An 18,056-nucleotide genomic window follows, 5' to 3' on the forward strand; every position below is an offset into this window, starting at 1 on the left:
CAATATCCCGAGATAGCAAACCAATCAAATTGCGCCTTGTTGTTTCAAATAATTCCCGGCAAAAAGTGTTATCTTGTTTATTTTTGGAGCGTTCACGTGTAGTATATAGCATACTAAAACACCTCAGGCTCCGTGAATAGCCGCCCCCCCCAGGCTATTCACGGAGCCTGAGGAATAGTGGGGCTATTCCCCACTATTCAGAACAATTGTTAAATGGCCTATGATAGGCTATGAAGGGTAAGGTATAGAAATAAGAAAATGCCTCTTTACCCCTTTAACTTAGTGAGTATTTGTTACCCTGGCAATAGAGTGAGGCTGACTGCTGAGCTTTTGTTGCCGTTCACCACGAAGGCACCTCTTTACAACGCCTGACTGGACGGCTGGAAGAACTGGTCTCTTGTGTCAGCCTGCTAATGGCTCTGCAGGCTCTGGGGTCTGGTTTTATTCAAACCCGCTGGCCTTGATTTGATAAAGAGAAGAATGTAAGTAGTGAGCCATTTGAAACAGTACGGCGGGCGCCTTCTGGGTAAAGAAAAGGTTTTTACAGGGTCTTTACAACTTTTGCTGACTGGTTCTGTTGTTGGAACTTCTCCTTCCAGCAAGAAGGTCTTGGGATCAAAGCCTTTAGGAGTGACTTACATGTCTGGAGGTTTCTTCCCATGTCATACATAAGCAAGGAAGGGGACAGAGATGGATAATGATATAGAGACACAGAGAAGAGCAGTGAGACAGACATTTTTTATTCGTCATTATTATTAGCCCATTATTATATTGTTGTTTTTTTGCAAGCTTTTGGCCTGCATTTCTTTCTCCTCTTTCGTGCCAATCAGTCTAATAAAGCTGAGACTGAATGGACTGAGAGCGGGCCATCAGGGCGTCCAGGTGACCACCTGGAGAGCGCACTGTGCAGCCCGCCGGACCGCCTGATCCTCGTGGGCCCCCGTCCGGCTGCTCAGCACCGGGACGTGTTCCAACAGATGGCGCCGGCCGCTAGGGGCCTCGGCCAGTGCCGTGAGGGCCTTCAGGGCGTTGAGGCACACCGCCCGCTCCTCGCTGGACACCAGGAGCAGGAGTCCAGGGAGGGCCCCTGCCGACAGAGCTTGGAGCTTACCTGAAGAGGAGAGGGGAGGGGGAGGAGAGGGACGGAGAGGGGGGGGGGGGGGGCGGAGGGGGGGAGAGGGGAGGGAAGAGGAGAGGGAGAGGGGGAAAGGGAGGGTGGAGAGGAGGGGAGGGACGGAGAGGGAGAGTGGAGGAGGGGAGAGGAGGAGAGGGAAGGGGGGGAGAGGACATGAGAGGGGAGAGAACAGGAGAGAGGAGGAGATGGGTGGGAGGAGGGGGGAGAGGAGAGGAGAGGAAGGGCAAAGGATAGGAAATGGGGAGGAGAGGAGATGGGAGGAGAGGAGGAGGAGAGGAAAGGAGGAGAAAGGAGGGGATGGAGGAGAGGGGAGAAGGGGACGGGAGGGGAGGAGGAGAGGAGGGGGGAAAGGAGAGGAGAGGAGACGGGAAGAGAGAAAAGAAGCAGGGGAGGTTAATAAGGGAGTTTACATCTAATTAGTCTTTCAATGAGTAAGATACGTGCGTGTGTGTGTACCTTTAGTAATGATGACAGTGTTCATTATGGTACCAGCAGCGTTGGCCTGGACCTCGGGGTCCGAGTCCGACAGCAGCTTTACCAGTAACGGTAGGAGGCCCCCATCACACACCCTCTCCTTCCCCTCCAGAGGTACACTGAGGAGACACAGACACACACACATATGATTGGAAGGCCAGACGGCTCATGAGTGACTGGGGCTCTACATCATCTGAGTTTTTCTACCTGATGGCCAGAAGAGCGTTCAACGCAGCTCTACGGATTCCCAGGGAGGGCGTGGAGAGCTGCTTGCCCAGGACAGACACCCCATTACAGGCTAGGGCGGGCCGGGGATCCACCCTCAAACACAGACTGATGGTATAGAGGAGAAGGGTCTGTATGACCTCGTCTTCCTCCTCGTTGACATTTGCCACCAGGCGTGGAACCAGGTCCATAGACACCATTGACATTGCAGCTGGAATGACATAGATCGAACCATATGATTTGTCTTTAATCAGGGTTAGAACCACATGATTGATTTTTTTGTCTGGATTCAAATCACAGGATTGTTTTTAATCTCGTCTAAAACCACAGGATTATGTTTTAAATCTGGATTACAACTACAAGTTTAGTCTTTTACTCTATATTAGAACCACAGGATCAATATGTTATTCTAGACTACAACTGCAGGATTAGTTAGCACAGCAGGATGAATATATTATAGAAATACAGGATTTGTTTTCTAATCTGGATTAGAACCATAGGATAAATCTATCATTCTAGACTAGAACTACAGGATTAGTCTTCTGACTCCAGGTTCATTGTGTTATTCTGGATTAGAAAAACAGGGTTAGTCTGTTGCTTTGTTGCCATACCTGAGGGAAAGTTGGCCAGTCGGTTCAGGGTCCGGTGGACGTTGAGTTTACAGGCATGATGCGACTCATCTATCAGCTCAGCCAGAGGAGAGAGAACATCACGGCACAGGAAGGCCTCTCTAGGTGGAGGATACACACACACACACACACACACACACACACACACACACACACACACACACACACACACGCACACACAGTCACTTTACCTCATTGGATTTAGAACAGGAACATGCATGAATATGTCTCAAGGGACCTCAATGGCAGCAAAAAAGCTATGGGATCACATTGCATGATGTAGTTTAATGTAGTTACCCTTCAATAGAGCACGTCTCACTGACGCCTGTGATTTTGTTCCCGAATATAAATCCATATAACAAGGTTTTAATTCTATCTGAATCAAATCAAGCTTGGGTGCATATATAGATAGTGTTAAGTTAAGGATGGAGAAGAGGAAGTGATAATAATACATTTAGTGGATGCAAGTGGATTTTTTTATAGATCATTTTAAATAATGAAATATAAGTGATTGCTTCATGCATTGGCCATTGCACAACTAACTCAACTAATTAGAAAGTCTGTCTTCTTGACACTTTGATAATTACTTTTGAGTTTAATCACTCAGTCCCTTCATTTTTTCATCTTTGTCAGATTCCCTGCCGTTTCACAAGAGGAAATAGAATACACAATGCGTTTGGTTGAAGAAGCAGAGCCTTGGGTAGATAATAGATGTTACCTGCCGACACTGTGGGCGACCAGAAGAAAGAGAAGCTCCGAGGTTCGCGTCCGGATCGAAGGCTCGTTGTCTCTCAGCAACAGCTTCAACTGCTCCAGGCAACCTGCAGTCACACCGCGTTCACGTTGGGGACGTTCTTGGATCATCACAATAACCTCGAGTTCACCTGATCGGCCACTGGCAGCGATGGGGACCCTTATACCGCAGTTTACACTTCAACTTCAACTCAATAATGTCAGCTCACATAACCTCCTCAACCTATGAAGTTAAACTAATTCGATCCTTTGTGGTGTGGTGGTCTCGTATGACTCGGAGAGTGGTAAATGTTCAACAACGTGGTTTATTCTAACAGAGACAGGGTAAACGGGCTTGCGTTCTGGAGGTGGTTCATGAAGCATCTCGCTTTCTGGAGGTGTTCCATGAGGCATCTCACGAACACAGGTAACAAAGTTATATTGGGAGTGGGCGGAACGGTAAATAGGCCACACCTACACCTACCGAGGTAAACCTTTGGTCTGTCTTGGCTTAAACGGAAATGAGTAAGTGGCCATGTTTGTAGTCTTTAACTTATCAATAAAACCTTATATGGTTTTGTCCATTATTTGGTGAAGAAACCATTCATAACTGTGGTTAGCTTGAAACATGTCATCAGAAATAGCATAGACTAAAATAATTTACATCACCTACTAAAGCCACCATGGCTTTTACCGTTTTGAATCGCTTGATAGGCCTTTTCAGGGTCGTGTGCGAGGTCGCAGAGCGACGCTAGAGCCCGCTGTCGGGTCAGTGTGTCCGGCTGCTGGAGCTCCAGGACCAGCTTCGGGAGAGCCCAGCTCCCGTAGGCGACCGGGGCGAGGTGGGAGTTGAGGAGCCACGGTAGCCGCTCCGATATCCGCACGTTGGCCATCCTGTCGAAACGACATATCGAAAATATTACATATACATCATAACGTTACTTTTCTTTTAGAGATGCAACAGCGGAAGGGTTAGTCAAGGTACCTGGTGCGAGGTCGGTGCTACTGTTGGAAAGAGCTCCTCTGCCGTTGCCTAGGAACATTTGTAAACAACGTTGGATCATGTTTGAAGTATGTTGTTGACGATATTTAACAAATAATAGTAAACCAGGTAGTTTCAATATAGTTTTATTGTTTATACAATAAATATATTTCGTATTCGTAATACATTATTGTACTTCGTACAACCTACATGTGTATTTGATGTGCACACGCATAAACAGGCATAAACCCATGCAAATGCATGTGATGGTCTTAAGCCCAGTTCAGACCAAAGATTCACCTTGCAACGAGACGGTTTTAGAACGTCGCAGGGGCGGTGTGAACGGGTCGTTGCAAGCCGTTGCAAGGCGTCGCAAGGCGTTGCAAGGAGTCGCCAGAGATTGAACATGTCAAATCGCAAGGTCCAGTTTTAGAACGCGGCGATTTAACTATTCCTCTTCAGCCAATCACAGCACAGAACAACTTGTACGTCACGACCTTACTCCGTCCCGGTACCGTACTGTCGTATTTTGTTGATGTATTTGCACTTTTAATCTTGCTGAATTCTACGACGAATAATTGTGTCCAAAAACAGATATGAGGACGACAAATGACCTGAAAAGATTTGGTTGGGGTTTGTCTCATTTTTCCTGCATTTACAGTGTGGGCGCAGAATTCGACGGTGCGCTAGATTGATTGTGGCATCGTTGATTGCGACCTGCGTTGCTTGTGGACTCTGTGATGATCGCAGACACGAATAATTGTGTCCAAATACAGATATGAGGACGACAAATGACCTGAAAACACTTGGTTGGAGTTTGACTCATTTTCCCCGCATTTACAGTGTGGTCGCAGATTTCGACGGTCTGCTGTCAGGAATTGTGACGCATCGGGGATTGCGACCTGCTGCTTGTGGACTCTGTGATGATCGCAGACATGAATAATTGTGTCCAAATACAAATATGAGGACGACAAATGACCTGAAAACATTTGGTTGGAGTTTGACTCATTTTCCCCGCATTTACAGTGTGGTCGCAGATTTCGACGGTCTGCTGTCATGAATTGTGACCCATCGGGAATTGCGACCTGCTGCTTGTGGACTCTGTGATGATCGCAGACATGAATAATTGTGTCCAAATACAAATATGAGGACGACAAATGACCTGAAAATGCAATGTATCCAACAACGGGTAATCTAAACTAACTGTAAGCTCCAGCTATTTACTCCAATGCAGATGTAGTGGAGAATGACAAGACATAGTAACTCTAGCCTACTCTCAAGTAAAATAAAAATAAAACTAATTGCAAACCTAACTAATCTAACCTAACCTACGCAAATGATGATGTTGCGGCTCTCAGCATGTGCCAGAGCGTTCACAGTTGCTATGGAAACCACCTAGCGTCGCAGCCCGTTGCAGCGCGTTGCAGCCGGTGTGAACTGCCCAGTTTTAGAACGTCGCAGCCCGTCTCGTTGCTAGGCGTTGCAAGGAGTTGCGAGTTGCAAGCCGTTGCAAGGTGAATCTTTGGTCTGAACTGGGCTTTACATTAACATTTACATTTAGGGCATTTAGCAGACACTTTTATCCAAAGTGACTTACAATAAATACTTTTGTCAGAAGAACATGGTAGTAGTAATCTAGCAAGTTTTAGCCCTCGCACGGGTGGACACGGATAGAAACACCCTCAGTGTTTGTTTTAGTGATGGGCCCTTTCCCCAGATGTAAGGAGGTTGCATCAATATTTTGTTTGAAAGTCTTTGAACAATCAATGGTAATTACAATCTAACAAAGAATTGCATAATTTCAAAGTGTGCTATTTCCGTATAAATCGAACTTTGGAATACAACAACGATTGACTTGCCTACTTTCTACGACTTCCTTTAAAAGCCATTTACTAACACCACCCTCAATGCTGTACCTTCCAATAAATAGCATCTTGAAACTGTACAACATCTTCGATTATAAATGATTAGATATCTCCTCCATGACAAAGCTCCTAAAAGGTGTGCTCTCTTCAAAATCAGAACACACTCCCACCACTACACCCCAGCAGCGGTGTGTCCTCAGTACAGACTGTGGATGGGTAAGGTGCAGGGGTTCTTCATCTTCCCCAGCAGGATGTCCGTCAGCACCTGGCTCTGGATGCGTTTCCAGGTGTACCGAGGGTTCTCCGGCGGCGGCGGCTGGCTTGGCGGCACCACCTCCAGCTTCTCCCCGTCCCGGTCCCGCTGGACGGGGTCCGGAACCAGCTGCGCCAGCATGTTGAAGCAGACGCCGTCACTGCACCGGGACTGCAGGCGTCCGGGCGTGGGGTGGTAGTGGTGCTGCAGGCCCAGCACGCCCAGTGCCGTGACCTCTTGGTCGTAGTAGAGGGACCCCAGGGCATCCTGCACCACCAGGCTAGAGGCCCACATCAGCGTATGGGTCTTCACCGCCCCTGCTGTGGGGAGGTGGAGGCGCGGGGCTGGGACACAAACACACACACATACACGCTTCAGAAACAGTTCTTGAAAAATTTAAACCTGTGACATCATCTTCATCACAAATAAGTTTGGTTTGGTTTTCCTTTCCAGGAAGCCCCTGAGAAAGTACCTTTAACCAGTAGAACCCAGAGCTCCTCTTCGGCATTGGAGAAGATGAGGACCAGCCTCTGCACCACGTGACTGCAGGGTATGGCCACCGGTAGCGTGCGAGGATGCCATGTCTCTTGGTGGTACCTGTAGCAACAAACCCATGATGACCTGAAGTTTAAAAGAGGCTCTTAACACACCGTTATTTTCAAATATAAGAGTGAATTGCTTAATACTCGTGTCGCAAGAAAAAAGATGTGGCCTGAAACATCTGTTTCTGCAAGAAAAAAAGTAACAAAACAATTTGACTCATAAATGTGAATGGTCCAACTTTTACAGCGTGAAGAAACCATTAGAGTGATTAGCAGAGCACACTAATACACCCACTACAACATTGATAGGGGGTAGGGTACAAGTTCATACTTGAGCCCAGAGTCTATAAGGTCGAGGATGTCGCGTCCTCTTAGTTGAAGAGGAGACACCCTATCCCACCAGGTAGCCTGCAGGGACTCTTGATCCCCCTCACCCGGAATCTTCAGACTGCCCCCTAGTGGTGGGAAGTAGGAGCACAAAAAACATACGAAGACTGATGAAGACAGAGGAAGAGAGAAAGAGCGATTTGCAGATGTGACATTTGAACAGAGCAAACAATCTAAGACTTATGAATAGGACATTGTGGATTTTATATAAACTAAGATTGGGATGCACTAGTGACCTCTGACCTGTGACCTTGGCAAGGAAAATGAAGCGGATCCATTGTGGTCCCTGCTCCTGGATCAACAGCAATGTGATTGGCTGACAGTCAAAGCCTGCTTCCTCTTTCACCTGCAGGAAAAGTGAAATTCTAGTTTGTGATTGGTCTATATTCTTACGCGAGTAAATGTAGAAGTTGTCCTTGGCAGGTTCTTACCTCCCTCTGCATCGCCGCCTCAATAGCCTCCCCCTCCTCCATCCTACCTGCAGGGAGGTACCACTGTCCAAAACACTCCTGCTTGGCCTCCTGCACCATAAGCACTTCCTCCTAAACACACACAAAGATTTAAACATACAGACACATACATGCCAATATAGACACACCGTGCATGTAGTAACACCATTGCCTACAAACACTGATATAATAGTGTCATTAGTGGCCAATGTGTTCAGCCTAGGAAACAAAAGAGTCTGAACATTCGTACCTGGTCGTTAAGGATGACTGCGCAGACGATGTAAGAGACTGTTTTTCTAAGCGTTGCTGGTTTGGCCTGATCAGGATGCACATCTAACTCTGTGAACTCTAACCCCTCTCCCTCCATAATCCTTCTGATCTGATCCTCAACCTCCATAGCTGTGGAGTGGAATGGAAGCTTACCTGTGCACAACCACAAACAACACCATAAACGTGACTTCAGAATATCCCAATAAACCGACTATCGACAACCTAACTAACATTTACATTAACAAGACGTGTCTACTGTTGTCAGGCTAAACTTAAATTGAAATGTTATTCAATTAGGTTGAGGCAAATCTCTTCATCGAATGTCAGCCTGGCTAACATCACAAACACAACTTTTCAATTAGAAAATCACGTATCATCCGTTCGTTGAAGTTAGTTATATTTTGCATACATGCGATAACGTTACGCCACAAACGACCGACCTTTTGCTCATTTAAATAGTGTCGCTTCCCATTTAGTTTTCGCTATGAGCAGGGCGATGGATTTGTTGACACCTGACATCTTCAGCTCACAAGGAAGAACAGTAACCTGGGAGCTTCAAAATAAAAGCACCGTTACCCTAACGTTAATTCTACAAAAAAAAAAAAAAAAAAAATATATATATATATATATATATTAATCTTTTATAAATGTCACCAAAATAAAACATTTTGTCAATATATAGGTGGATATTTAACAATGTCATAACCACACATTTGAGATGAACCAAACCACGTTTGAGGTTCGGTTTGTCACCTTCTTGACGGTATTCGAATGCACCGTGACAGGGTTATCATGGTGCGTTCAAATACCGTCAGAAAGTTGCATACAGCGTAAACGGAAGTGGACGCAATTTGTGATGGTTGCGCAACTGTGCATCATTGTGAGTCTCGACCACCGTTAAAACGTGTAGTCCGTAAGGTCATTCCTGGGTATGTTTCTATAGTTCCACATGAATGAAGCTAGTAACTATACACAGTTGTTGAATAGTAGGCGGTCTCTCCAACAGTAGTGATCTACACTCATCTGGTTAACGAATGGATCGTTCACTACAGCTGTAAAGCCGAACTTAAGGAATCACTATTTCAAGTATGTTGTTTTTTTTTTACCGTTTTTGACCAAGTGACTGTGTGGACCAAAGTGACGTAACTTAATGTTATTGAGTTCAACGTTAACGTGTTACATTTAGCTAATCCCAGTGGGCCCACCCGAGCCAAGAATGAACACACACACACACACACACACACACACACACACACACACACACACACACACACACACACACACACACACACACACACACACACACACACACACACACGTTCGACGTCCACCATCAAATATCATATATAAGATCTTGTGGGCCTTCACATTATAGCAACGGATGTACTATAATCAACTCTTCATCACCCCTGTAAGCAATGTCGCCTTAATGTTCTACATCTTTAGACTTTTGTCCTTCAGGGTTCATAGGGTAAATGTGGCAACATTAACTCTGTGTCTCTGTTCTCTTATAGTAAGCAAGGTGATGGGTGATCTTCGTCGTCATCGTGATTAGTTTGTTCTGCTGTGAGACCGAAAGCCACAGTGAACCACTCATGTCCCGACACAGTAAAATGCAACAGCAGGTTCTGGCCTTGTATCGCCAGTTCCTCCAAGCGGGACGGGACAAACCAGGCTTCATCCCCCGCATCCGAGACGAGTTCAGGGAGAACTCCCGGATCAAGAAGAAGGACGTCATGCACATCGAGTATCTGTTCCGTCGGGCCCAGAGGCAACTGGAGCAGCTGAGGGACGTCAACACCAAACAGCTGGGCTCCTTCTCCAAACCTAAAACAGACAGATGACCTAGTGAACGCAACTTTGAAGGTCCCCTCCCCGCACCCTCATGTTGTTGTTGTTGTTGTTGTTTCCTCAAGGAAACAAGTTGTATTATACCAATTCTTGGGAGAGGGGATCTTTTTATTCTGTGATTGCAGTGTTCACCGAACATTGGTATACCGTTCGCGATTCTCCCAGTTGAGATGCCCTCAAAGTGTGAGAACTAGGAGATGCAATGTGGGAAAGACATTTAGTTTAAATGTGTATTTCATTTGCATTTAGGTGCGATGATACAATATAGAATATTGTCTTTGGTCGACAATGAATGAGGCTGATCCTCTGCTGTTTTCATTCAGGTCCTTTATTGTCCTTGCTATAAAACGAGAAGTAGCATTGTTTTAGAAAATAAACTCGTATTTAAACCAAAATATTGTTCTATCCTGTGATTTAATTTATTAATATTTACATAAACACATTTTGTATAATATAAATACATAATCTGTGAGGTTTTAACATGCATTGTGTCGGATCTATATGTAGGCATGACTTGTATGTAAATTATTCTGAACCGGACAAAGGGGTAAAAAAATATTTTAATAATTCCCACTTCGTCCACCTGAGGGCAACAGAACGGGACCCGGCGACGGAAGAGGAACTAGACGTAAACAGGAAGCACAGGGAGTGGAGGAAAACAACATCGAACGCCAACCAAAGACGGATCCCAATTAAATATATTTATTCCCTACAAATAGCGTCGTTCAATCTGTAAATAATTTGTTTTGGTTGCTACAAGTTATGTCGGGGTCAGCGAATACCACCGACGGGATGTCGAATCCTCAGTTATTCCAGCAGGTAAGGTTTACTCACCTAAGATCAGTCAGACACTCATTACGAACTAAAAATACATCCATAGAGGGCCCTATTCATGAAAATTAAAGTATTATCCAATTGCGTTGAGTGGCGATATACTCACCAATACTGCTCCTCTACAGACAGCTTGGGTCATCCTCTTGGTTTCGGCACGCCTTTGTTTCATTATTTAGTTAAGTCTCATTAAGTCTATGAGGCGTTCCATGTTTCAGGGTTCTCTATAGATTAAACTCTTCGCATCCTTTTTGAATAGTGCACTGCGACTATGATCTGGTAATACCATGATAAGATTCTGTCTTTGGCATGTCTCTCTGGTACGTCATCTCGAAAACAAAGGCGTTAGGTTATTGGTTTAGCTGTCCGTCGAAATTAATAAACTACCCTTGAAATAAGCATTATATGATAGAATTCCCAGCACCACAGGGCATTTCTTTTCCCTCATATCATGGTAGTTTAGACATATCTAGGGACTCGGTCCAGCTTGGACTAATGGTCTATATACGACCGTTTGTTTCGGACTTTACTCGAGTTATAGTCTATATTGTGGTAGAGTCAAGCACTGAGGCCGGAAGGGAGGCCAGCCAACCAAGGAGGGAAAAGATGAGCGGCCATAAGCCTGGGGTTAGGTGGCCAGGCGCAGCAGAAGGTAGGACTTGGGAAGTTGTTAATAGTGATCTGGTTAGCATTCTGGGACGGCCTAAAGGGACGGCTGAAAGCAAATTAGAGAAAATGGGGGACATTATCTACAGTTACGGTAAAGAGAGATTTGGGATTGTTGAGAAAAGGACGAAACGGCAACATGACGTAGTCAAGTCTAGGCGCCAGCAAGAGATAGATACTCATCCAGGAGAGGGGGCAGCCTAAGAAGCAGTGGAGAAAAGCTACAGATAACGAAAAGGAAGGTATTGATTGTCTACAGGCAGCTGTGAGGGAGCGGTTGGCAGTGCTAAGAAGAGCAGAAAATATTAGGAAAAATAGGAAGAAGAAATCGCGAGCTAGAGTAGCATTTTATAAGGATCCATTTAAATTTGTTAAGTCATTATTTGATAGGCAGAAGAGTGGTTGTCTTATGGAACCTAAGCAGAAGCTTGAGGAGTACTTGGAGGGAGTGCACAAAGATAGGGAGAGGTTCAGAGAGATGGTGCTTCCAGCAGATATCCCACCTATTGGTGAATTAAGTAGTCAGTGTGACGATAGCCCACCAAGGTGGAAAGAGGTGCAAGATGTAATAAAACTTGCAAAGGCCTCTTCAGCCCCGGGACCTAATGGCGTGCCCTACCGATTGTATAAGAGCGCGCCGGATGTGTTAAGATTCCTATGGAAGCTAATGAGAATAGTTTGGAAAAAGCACAGTATTCCCAAGGCGTTGCGTAGGGCTGGGGGAATATTTATTCCCAAAGAGAGGGACTCAGTTGAGATTAATTGGGTATGACCAGTATGATTTGGCACCAAATTCAGTTAGCGAAGCGTGAGAGGAGAGACCTGCACGTTGTATCTTTGGTTTTGGCTAATGCCTTCGGGTCAGTACCACATAGTCTGTTATGGGAGGCCTTTGACTACTTCAGAATCCCAGGTAGCATTAAAAGCCTAGTTAAAGCTTATTTTCTGGATATTCAACTTTGTTTTGATACGGCAGAGTACACCACTGGGTGGCAACAGCTCGGGATGTACAATCTCCCCACTCGCCTTCACAATCACGATGGAGGTTATTATAAGGGCCTCTGAGTGGGTAGTTGGTGGGGAGAAGTTTCAGGGAGGGCCACGTCTCCCCCCAATTAGGGCTTTTATGGACGACATGACAACCATGACGTCAACCGCTCCGTGCAACCGCAGGTTGCTGGATAAGCTAAATAGCAATCTGCAATGGGCTAGAATGAAGGTGAAGCCAAGTAAGTCTAGGAGTCTCTCAATTGTTAAAGGAAAGGTAGTTGATAAGAAGTTTGCTATAAATGAAGAGGTGATACCTACAGTTCTGGAGAAGCCAGTGAAGAGTCTGGGAAGGTGGTATGATGCAAGCCTTAGTGATAAGGCACAGGTTGAAGAATTGAGACGGGAAACTAGACAAGGTATTGCAAAGATAGACAAGTCAGGGCTGCCAGGTAAGCTTAAGTTGTGGTGTCTGCAGTTTGGTTTATTGCCTCGGCTAATGTGGCCATTGACAGTGTATGAAGTTCCTCTGTCAAAGGTAGAAAGGATGGAAAAAATGATCAACTCTTTTGTCAGAAAGTGGCTCGGAGTCCCACGCTGCCTAAGCAGCGTGGCCTTGTATGGGAAGGGCATTGTAGAGTTGCCCATATCTAATCTGACAGAAGAATTTAAATGTGCTAAGGTTAGACTGGAGATGACTCTTACTCAGTCCAAGGACCCAGTGGTGAGGAGGGTTGCACCCACAGTTAACGCAGGGAGGAAATGGAAACCAAACAAGCGGGCCAGCAAGGTCAATCGGCACTTAGACATAGAGATATTATGGGCCATGTTCAGTACGGGCGGGGGGGCTTAGGGAGGGACGTAGGTAAACCCGCGTGGGGTAAGGCTTCTGCAGGAGAAAAGAGAAAAATGGTAGTGGAGGAAATGCATAGGCAGGAGGAGATTGTAAGATGTACTAAGGCAGTGTCACAGGAAAAACAAGGGCAGTGGGTGAATTGGGAGGGAGTGGAGAAGAAGATAAAGTGGAGAGATCTATGGAGCATGGAGGCTAGCAGGATCAGATTTATGATAGGTGCCACTTATGATTTGCTCCCATCTCCCGAGAACTTAAATCAGTGGTATGGTGAGGATGAGACATGCACACTATGTTCCTTTGTATGCAGCCTCCGCCATATCCTATCAGGGTGCAAGCTAAGTCTCTCCCAGGGGCGGTATACGTGGCGTCACAACCAGGTATTGAAACGTTTGGCAGAGGCTGTTGATGATAAACGGGGAGAAGCTAATTCATCAGCCGCTATTAAAGAGGGTAGGCAAATTAACTTTGTGCGTCAGGGGGAAAAGGCTAGACCATTTAGAGGCAGGCACAGAGTCGGGCAGCTAATTAATGGAGGAGCCTGGGAATTGAAGGCGGATCTTATTCAGCAGGATGTTGTGCCGCCACATATTGTTAGCACTCGGCTAATAATTATAATAATACATTTAATTTAAAGGGCGCCTTTCAAGACACCCAAGGTCACCTTACAGAGCATAAAGTTATCATGAATCGTTTAAAAACAAGACATTGTGGAAAAATAATAATAATAAATAAATAAAACAAAAAAGAGACAAAACAAACAATCAAGACAGTGATCAGTTAGACGTTGTGTGCGAGTTTGAACAGGTGAGTTTTGAGTTGTGACTTGAAGGTTGTAATGGTGTCTGACTGTTTTATGTACTGTTTTAGGCTGGCTAAGACCAGATATGCTATTGTGGTCAGACTCAGAGAAGATTGTTTATTTTATTGAACTTACAGTTCCTTGGGAATACAGAGTTGAAGTAGCTAATGAGCTTAAGAAAGCGAAGTATGCTGAGATGGCTGAAGAGGCAGCACAGAGAGGCTGGAGTTCGGGGCTTATTGAAATCGGTGCACGGGGGTTCGTGGCTAGATCTGCTATTAGCTTGCTGACTGAACTGGGTATTTGTGGACAAAGTCTGAGGCAGGCGGTTAGTAACATGTCTGTGGCAGCAGAACGAGCAAGTGAATGGCTGTGGGTAAGGAGAAAACATACTTCCTGGGGTGCAAGCTGAGGTAAGCCAGCTGTGCTAACGTGTGCTAATGTGCCAACGTGTTTGTGTGGTCAGGGTTAGGGCTAGGGGTACGATACAGGAAAGAGTGTTTTAGATGCATTAAATGTGGCAATGTGGTGGCAGCATTAAGGGGGGTGAATCCAGGACGCTGGTTTCATTGTTAAGCCTTCAGGAGGTGTCGTGGGCCTAACTTAAACAAGACATCTGTGAAAGAGGGTGCCCCAATGATATTCTGCTTACTGCTGTATTTACTGCTGTTAGTTGGGCAAGTTGTCTCGTGTTTTTAACCTTTGGTTGGTAGCTCAGTAGCCAGCGTGCTTATAAGGTTGGTTTGGACAGGGGGTTCTGAATATGTGTTTTCCTTGGATTTTGGCACAAGGGATTATAACATCTGATCCTGTGTATTAATGAAATATATTGCTCTCTCTTGTTCCAGATGGCCTTCCTGAACTGGCTCTCAACACAGAGTGACAGCAGTAGAGAAACCCTGATGACCTTGACCGGCATCGGTGTGGCCAGAGAGCTGTTCAACCGCCTCACAGGACAGGACAGAGTGGACTACTTTAAGGTAAAGCCTCTGGAGGTTGAGTACACGTTTGAGCCATGAAAAAAGCTTTGTTAATCTACATTCTACTCCACTTACCTCTCCCTTCTTACCCCTTACTATGTGTGTGCTTGAGAGAGTGATGAGAAGCATTAGTGTATGATGGTTGTACTAAGCTTATGTTGCACTGAAGGCTTAAGAAACAACGCAGCCGATGTTCCACGTGTGCTTGACAATAGGACTTGGTGGCCTTTTCCCATTGTCGAAAGAGAAGTGAGCTGTTGAGCTCATGACTTTGCCAACCCCAAACAAGCCTGCCTACTATGGGTTACGTGTGTGTGTGTGTGTGTGTGTGTGTGTGTGTGTGTGTGTGTGTGCGTGTGTGAGTGACACAGTGCATATAATAAATGTCTTGTGTGTGTGCATAGAATATACAACTTATGAGTGTGTGTGACGGTGCATAAAACATATGTATTATGTGTGTGTGTTTATTTTAACAGAAAGAATGTATCCGGAGCATTGCAGAGTTTGTCCAGACACATCCGCGGGCGTCTGAGCCCGAGCTCAGCGCTGAGGTGAACAAGAACGTTCTGCTGTTCGCTGCGCGGGTGAAAGCACTGGAGTCCGCGCCAATATTCTGAAACACGCACAAACATATACACATCTCGTACAGCCCATCGTGCGGCATATAAACAAATATGATTTTTTTTTTGTTATTTGTTCCTTTTCCAAGAACAGGATTACAGCTGAAAATGTATTTCAAATAACTCTGTTGATCCAGGCAACTACCCAGCCGCGTTGGTAGGAAGTGGCAGAATACGGCAGTGTCTAAATTCCATCAATGTACCTTTTTATGCCATTGAAAATATATTTTCTGACCCCACTGAGATTTGCTGTTCTGCTGGTTTATGCCCATTGCTTAACCCCTTTTACTGTTGCACGAGCCCCAGTATTGATCTGCTGTTTCCCAGTAAAATCTCATGCTAGACGGTGGATTATTTACATTGATACCGCGAGGGCTGAAGGGATTTTTGTGCTTATCCACAATGTCGAAGCAACGCAGGTCAGAGTCAGATGCGGCACGGCGCGCACATTAGTGTCTGTGCATGGTCATAGCCTGTGCATCTCGGCCCCCATGCAGCAATCTGTATCGGCGTACAAAGGAAATTCAGGATGGAACAATGATAGTACGACAGGACCAACGTATCTTGGATGAGGGGAACAACCTCGACCACTTTTCCAAAAGGACGGCTTAACTGCTCAATAAAAATAAGCCAAACTCAGACTTGGTGTTGGACATGAGAGGCACTCTCAAACTGTTGTGGAAGAATTAAGCAGAGTATATCAATTAGATCAGTTTAAGTAGCATTAAATATTTCAATTTTTATTTCAAATGGTTGACCCAAGTATTGAAATATTTGTTAATTTGAATTTTTCTTTGTTCTGAAATAGTTGTAATCTATTACTATCGTGTAATGCAGAATAATGTGAGTCGGGTTTTGTGATTCTTTGCATATGAACGGTAGGGCTTTTATCCATAAAAATTGTTGCGAATGTTCATAATGTAAAGTGAAATAAACATTCTCAAAAAGAGTAACACCTCTACATTTATAAGCTTTCGCTAGTCTCTCCATCGCCTTGCTCACTCCCGGAGTAACAACATTTACACCCTCTCCATCGTTCGACATATTTTTTACTTTGAAACTGTTTCTACTTCCAGGCGCGGAGTGATATGCAAACTTTCACAAAATGATTGGGCGTCATAGCAGTTATGTATACGCTCATTATACAACAGTTAGGAACCAATCCGATCGCTGGATTTAAGCCACCCGTTGCATAATAATATATAATATATATCAATACATTTTGATATCATAGGGGTGTTCCACGAACGGAGGTTAAACAAACACTGAGTTAACGCTGAACTCTCGGTTGATTGACCCTGTGCCGACCAACCCAGAGTTTTCGGTTCCACAGCAGCGGTTATGCATTAGTTCAATCAACTCGGGGTTGGTTAACACAGGGTTGTGCGCGTCCACGCCAAACTTAAAAAGACGTGATGTATGGATCATGGAAACCCTGATCGATATGGCGAAACGGGCCGCTTATTTCAATGAAATGGAACTCCAGGTTCTCCTGGAGAGCTATGACGAGGAGAAGGACATTATCACAAGAAAAGGGAACGCTAAAACCTCTGGAACCCGGAGAACCAAAGCCTGGCAGCGGATCGCTGACCGCGTAAATGCGTTAGTTACGCGTCAAAAGCATGATCCTTAATATTTGAGCCATGAATATATAAATATCCCAGTTAAGCATTCTTAAAGATCCTACCACATAAGCCCTTTCTACTAAAACAATATGTACTCCGATTGCTTCCAAGCGGTCAGAGGATCAAGTATAAAAATGAAGTATAAAAAACATACAAACTGGTAAGCTTTTCCCAACATCGTATTGGTATAAATTTAAATAAGCCATTTTTTTAAGCCAATCGTGAAAAGGCCGACAGTCGGCAGACTGGATCTGGCCCTCAAATTGTCTTGACCCCGGTGGAGGAGCTGTTAATAAACATAAATTCAGGGCGCCCTGGCATGGAGGGGGTACCTGGAGGTAGGCCTAATACCACCTCAGAGAGTCATGGGCCATATACCCCACACTTGTTGAATGTAGTTTTTTGTGTTTTCTTGTATTTTAGATTTTTTTTGCCTTCGAAGTAACACATGCAAACCGTGTGCTTGCCACAGCGCATACTATTCCAAATGTTTCTTTTTTTGGTAACTGGGTAGAAAACCTAAAAGTGACAATTCATCAACTTCACAGATCAAGATGGATCAGTGCTTGTAATGAAGCCGCCGGCTACGATCGAACATTCTCCAGTGGATGCAAGTCCGTTAGGACTATTTTATACTTTATGTTGTAAATGCCTCTCAGCATAGTACTCAGACAATATTGCTCTTTGTATGATAGGAGGCCGATACAAATCTTGTATAGGTCATCTGAAACGACTGTGATGTGCTCAGCATCTCCAGCATTATAGCCTAGATAAAACTACCATTTGAAAAAAACGGAGGGCTACGCAAATAGTCTGGAGTGAACTGAGGCCAGGTCCTCGATTGGTAGTGTTGGCTATGTAAGGCTATTTAAATATATTAAAGATTTGCGCGAGAATC

The 18,056-nt window shown here is 45.0% G+C and overlaps 4 protein-coding genes across 8 annotated transcripts; 2 read left to right on the forward strand and 2 right to left on the reverse strand.

Annotated features, from left to right (window-relative positions):
- Window positions 1–719: 719 nt before the first annotated feature.
- Window positions 720–4,621, reverse strand: rsph14 (radial spoke head 14 homolog). Of its 2 annotated transcripts, XM_030359382.1 has the most exons (7): window positions 4,181–4,621; window positions 3,890–4,089; window positions 3,182–3,284; window positions 2,446–2,564; window positions 1,817–2,045; window positions 1,592–1,728; window positions 870–1,111 (listed from the first exon to the last, which is right to left on the reverse strand). In XM_030359382.1, the coding sequence occupies exons 2-7, from the start codon at window positions 4,086–4,088 to the stop codon at window positions 870–872; spliced, it is 1,029 nt and encodes a 342-aa protein (XP_030215242.1). In that variant the 5' UTR covers window position 4,089; window positions 4,181–4,621. The 2 variants fall into 2 exon arrangements, with proteins under 2 accessions (XP_030215243.1, XP_030215242.1); XM_030359383.1 differs by lacking the exon at window positions 4,181–4,621 and having other exon boundaries at window positions 720–1,111; window positions 3,890–4,088.
- Window positions 4,622–5,654: 1,033 nt separating this feature from the next.
- On the reverse strand, window positions 5,655–8,520 carry nudt18 (nudix (nucleoside diphosphate linked moiety X)-type motif 18). Of its 3 annotated transcripts, none has more exons than XM_030359385.1 (7): window positions 8,353–8,471; window positions 7,924–8,096; window positions 7,656–7,766; window positions 7,468–7,570; window positions 7,169–7,292; window positions 6,768–6,892; window positions 5,657–6,639 (listed from the first exon to the last, which is right to left on the reverse strand). In XM_030359385.1, the coding sequence occupies exons 2-7, from the start codon at window positions 8,068–8,070 to the stop codon at window positions 6,239–6,241; spliced, it is 1,011 nt and encodes a 336-aa protein (XP_030215245.1). In that variant the 5' UTR covers window positions 8,071–8,096; window positions 8,353–8,471; the 3' UTR covers window positions 5,657–6,238. The 3 variants fall into 3 exon arrangements, with proteins under 3 accessions (XP_030215246.1, XP_030215245.1, XP_030215244.1); XM_030359384.1 differs by having other exon boundaries at window positions 5,660–6,639; window positions 8,384–8,520; XM_030359386.1 differs by lacking the exon at window positions 7,924–8,096 and having other exon boundaries at window positions 5,655–6,639; window positions 8,384–8,483.
- Window positions 8,521–8,748: 228 nt separating this feature from the next.
- sdhaf1 (succinate dehydrogenase complex assembly factor 1) lies at window positions 8,749–10,189 on the forward strand. 2 transcript variants are annotated; one of them, XM_030358949.1, is made up of 2 exons: window positions 8,749–9,029; window positions 9,458–10,189. In XM_030358949.1, the coding sequence occupies exon 2, from the start codon at window positions 9,539–9,541 to the stop codon at window positions 9,785–9,787; it is 249 nt and encodes an 82-aa protein (XP_030214809.1). In that variant the 5' UTR covers window positions 8,749–9,029; window positions 9,458–9,538; the 3' UTR covers window positions 9,788–10,189. The 2 variants fall into 2 exon arrangements, with proteins under 2 accessions (XP_030214809.1, XP_030214810.1); XM_030358950.1 differs by lacking the exon at window positions 8,749–9,029 and adding an exon at window positions 9,205–9,354.
- A 173-nt stretch (window positions 10,190–10,362) lies between these two features.
- On the forward strand, window positions 10,363–16,494 carry LOC115545620 (uncharacterized). The gene is made up of 3 exons (XM_030358948.1): window positions 10,363–10,613; window positions 14,782–14,913; window positions 15,390–16,494. Exons 1-3 carry the CDS (start codon window positions 10,557–10,559, stop codon window positions 15,528–15,530), a joined length of 330 nt encoding a protein of 109 aa, XP_030214808.1. The 5' UTR covers window positions 10,363–10,556; the 3' UTR covers window positions 15,531–16,494.
- Window positions 16,495–18,056: the final 1,562 nt, after the last annotated feature.

Source organism: Gadus morhua, chromosome 6 (genome assembly GCF_902167405.1).
Source record: "Gadus morhua chromosome 6, gadMor3.0, whole genome shotgun sequence".
NCBI lineage: Eukaryota > Metazoa > Chordata > Actinopteri > Gadiformes > Gadidae > Gadus > Gadus morhua.

Coding starts and splice junctions, on each gene's coding strand:
- rsph14 (XM_030359383.1), bottom strand. CDS start 4,088: ATGGCCAACGTGCGGATATCGGAGCGGCTACCGTGGCTCCTCAACTCC. Junction 3,285..3,889: donor CTATCAAGCGATTCAAAACG/GTAAAAGCCATG, acceptor GTGTGACTGCAG/GTTGCCTGGAGCAGTTGAAG. Junction 2,046..2,445: donor ACTGGCCAACTTTCCCTCAG/GTATGGCAACAA, acceptor ATGTCATTCCAG/CTGCAATGTCAATGGTGTCT.
- nudt18 (XM_030359385.1), bottom strand. CDS start 8,070: ATGGAGGTTGAGGATCAGATCAGAAGGATTATGGAGGGAGAGGGGTTA. Junction 6,893..7,168: donor CTTATAGACTCTGGGCTCAA/GTATGAACTTGT, acceptor TTGTTGCTACAG/GTACCACCAAGAGACATGGC. Junction 6,640..6,767: donor CTGGGTTCTACTGGTTAAAG/GTACTTTCTCAG, acceptor TTTGTGTCCCAG/CCCCGCGCCTCCACCTCCCC.
- sdhaf1 (XM_030358949.1), top strand. CDS start 9,539: ATGTCCCGACACAGTAAAATGCAACAGCAGGTTCTGGCCTTGTATCGC.
- LOC115545620 (XM_030358948.1), top strand. CDS start 10,557: ATGTCGGGGTCAGCGAATACCACCGACGGGATGTCGAATCCTCAGTTA. Junction 10,614..14,781: donor ATCCTCAGTTATTCCAGCAG/GTAAGGTTTACT, acceptor CTCTTGTTCCAG/ATGGCCTTCCTGAACTGGCT. Junction 14,914..15,389: donor ACAGAGTGGACTACTTTAAG/GTAAAGCCTCTG, acceptor TTATTTTAACAG/AAAGAATGTATCCGGAGCAT.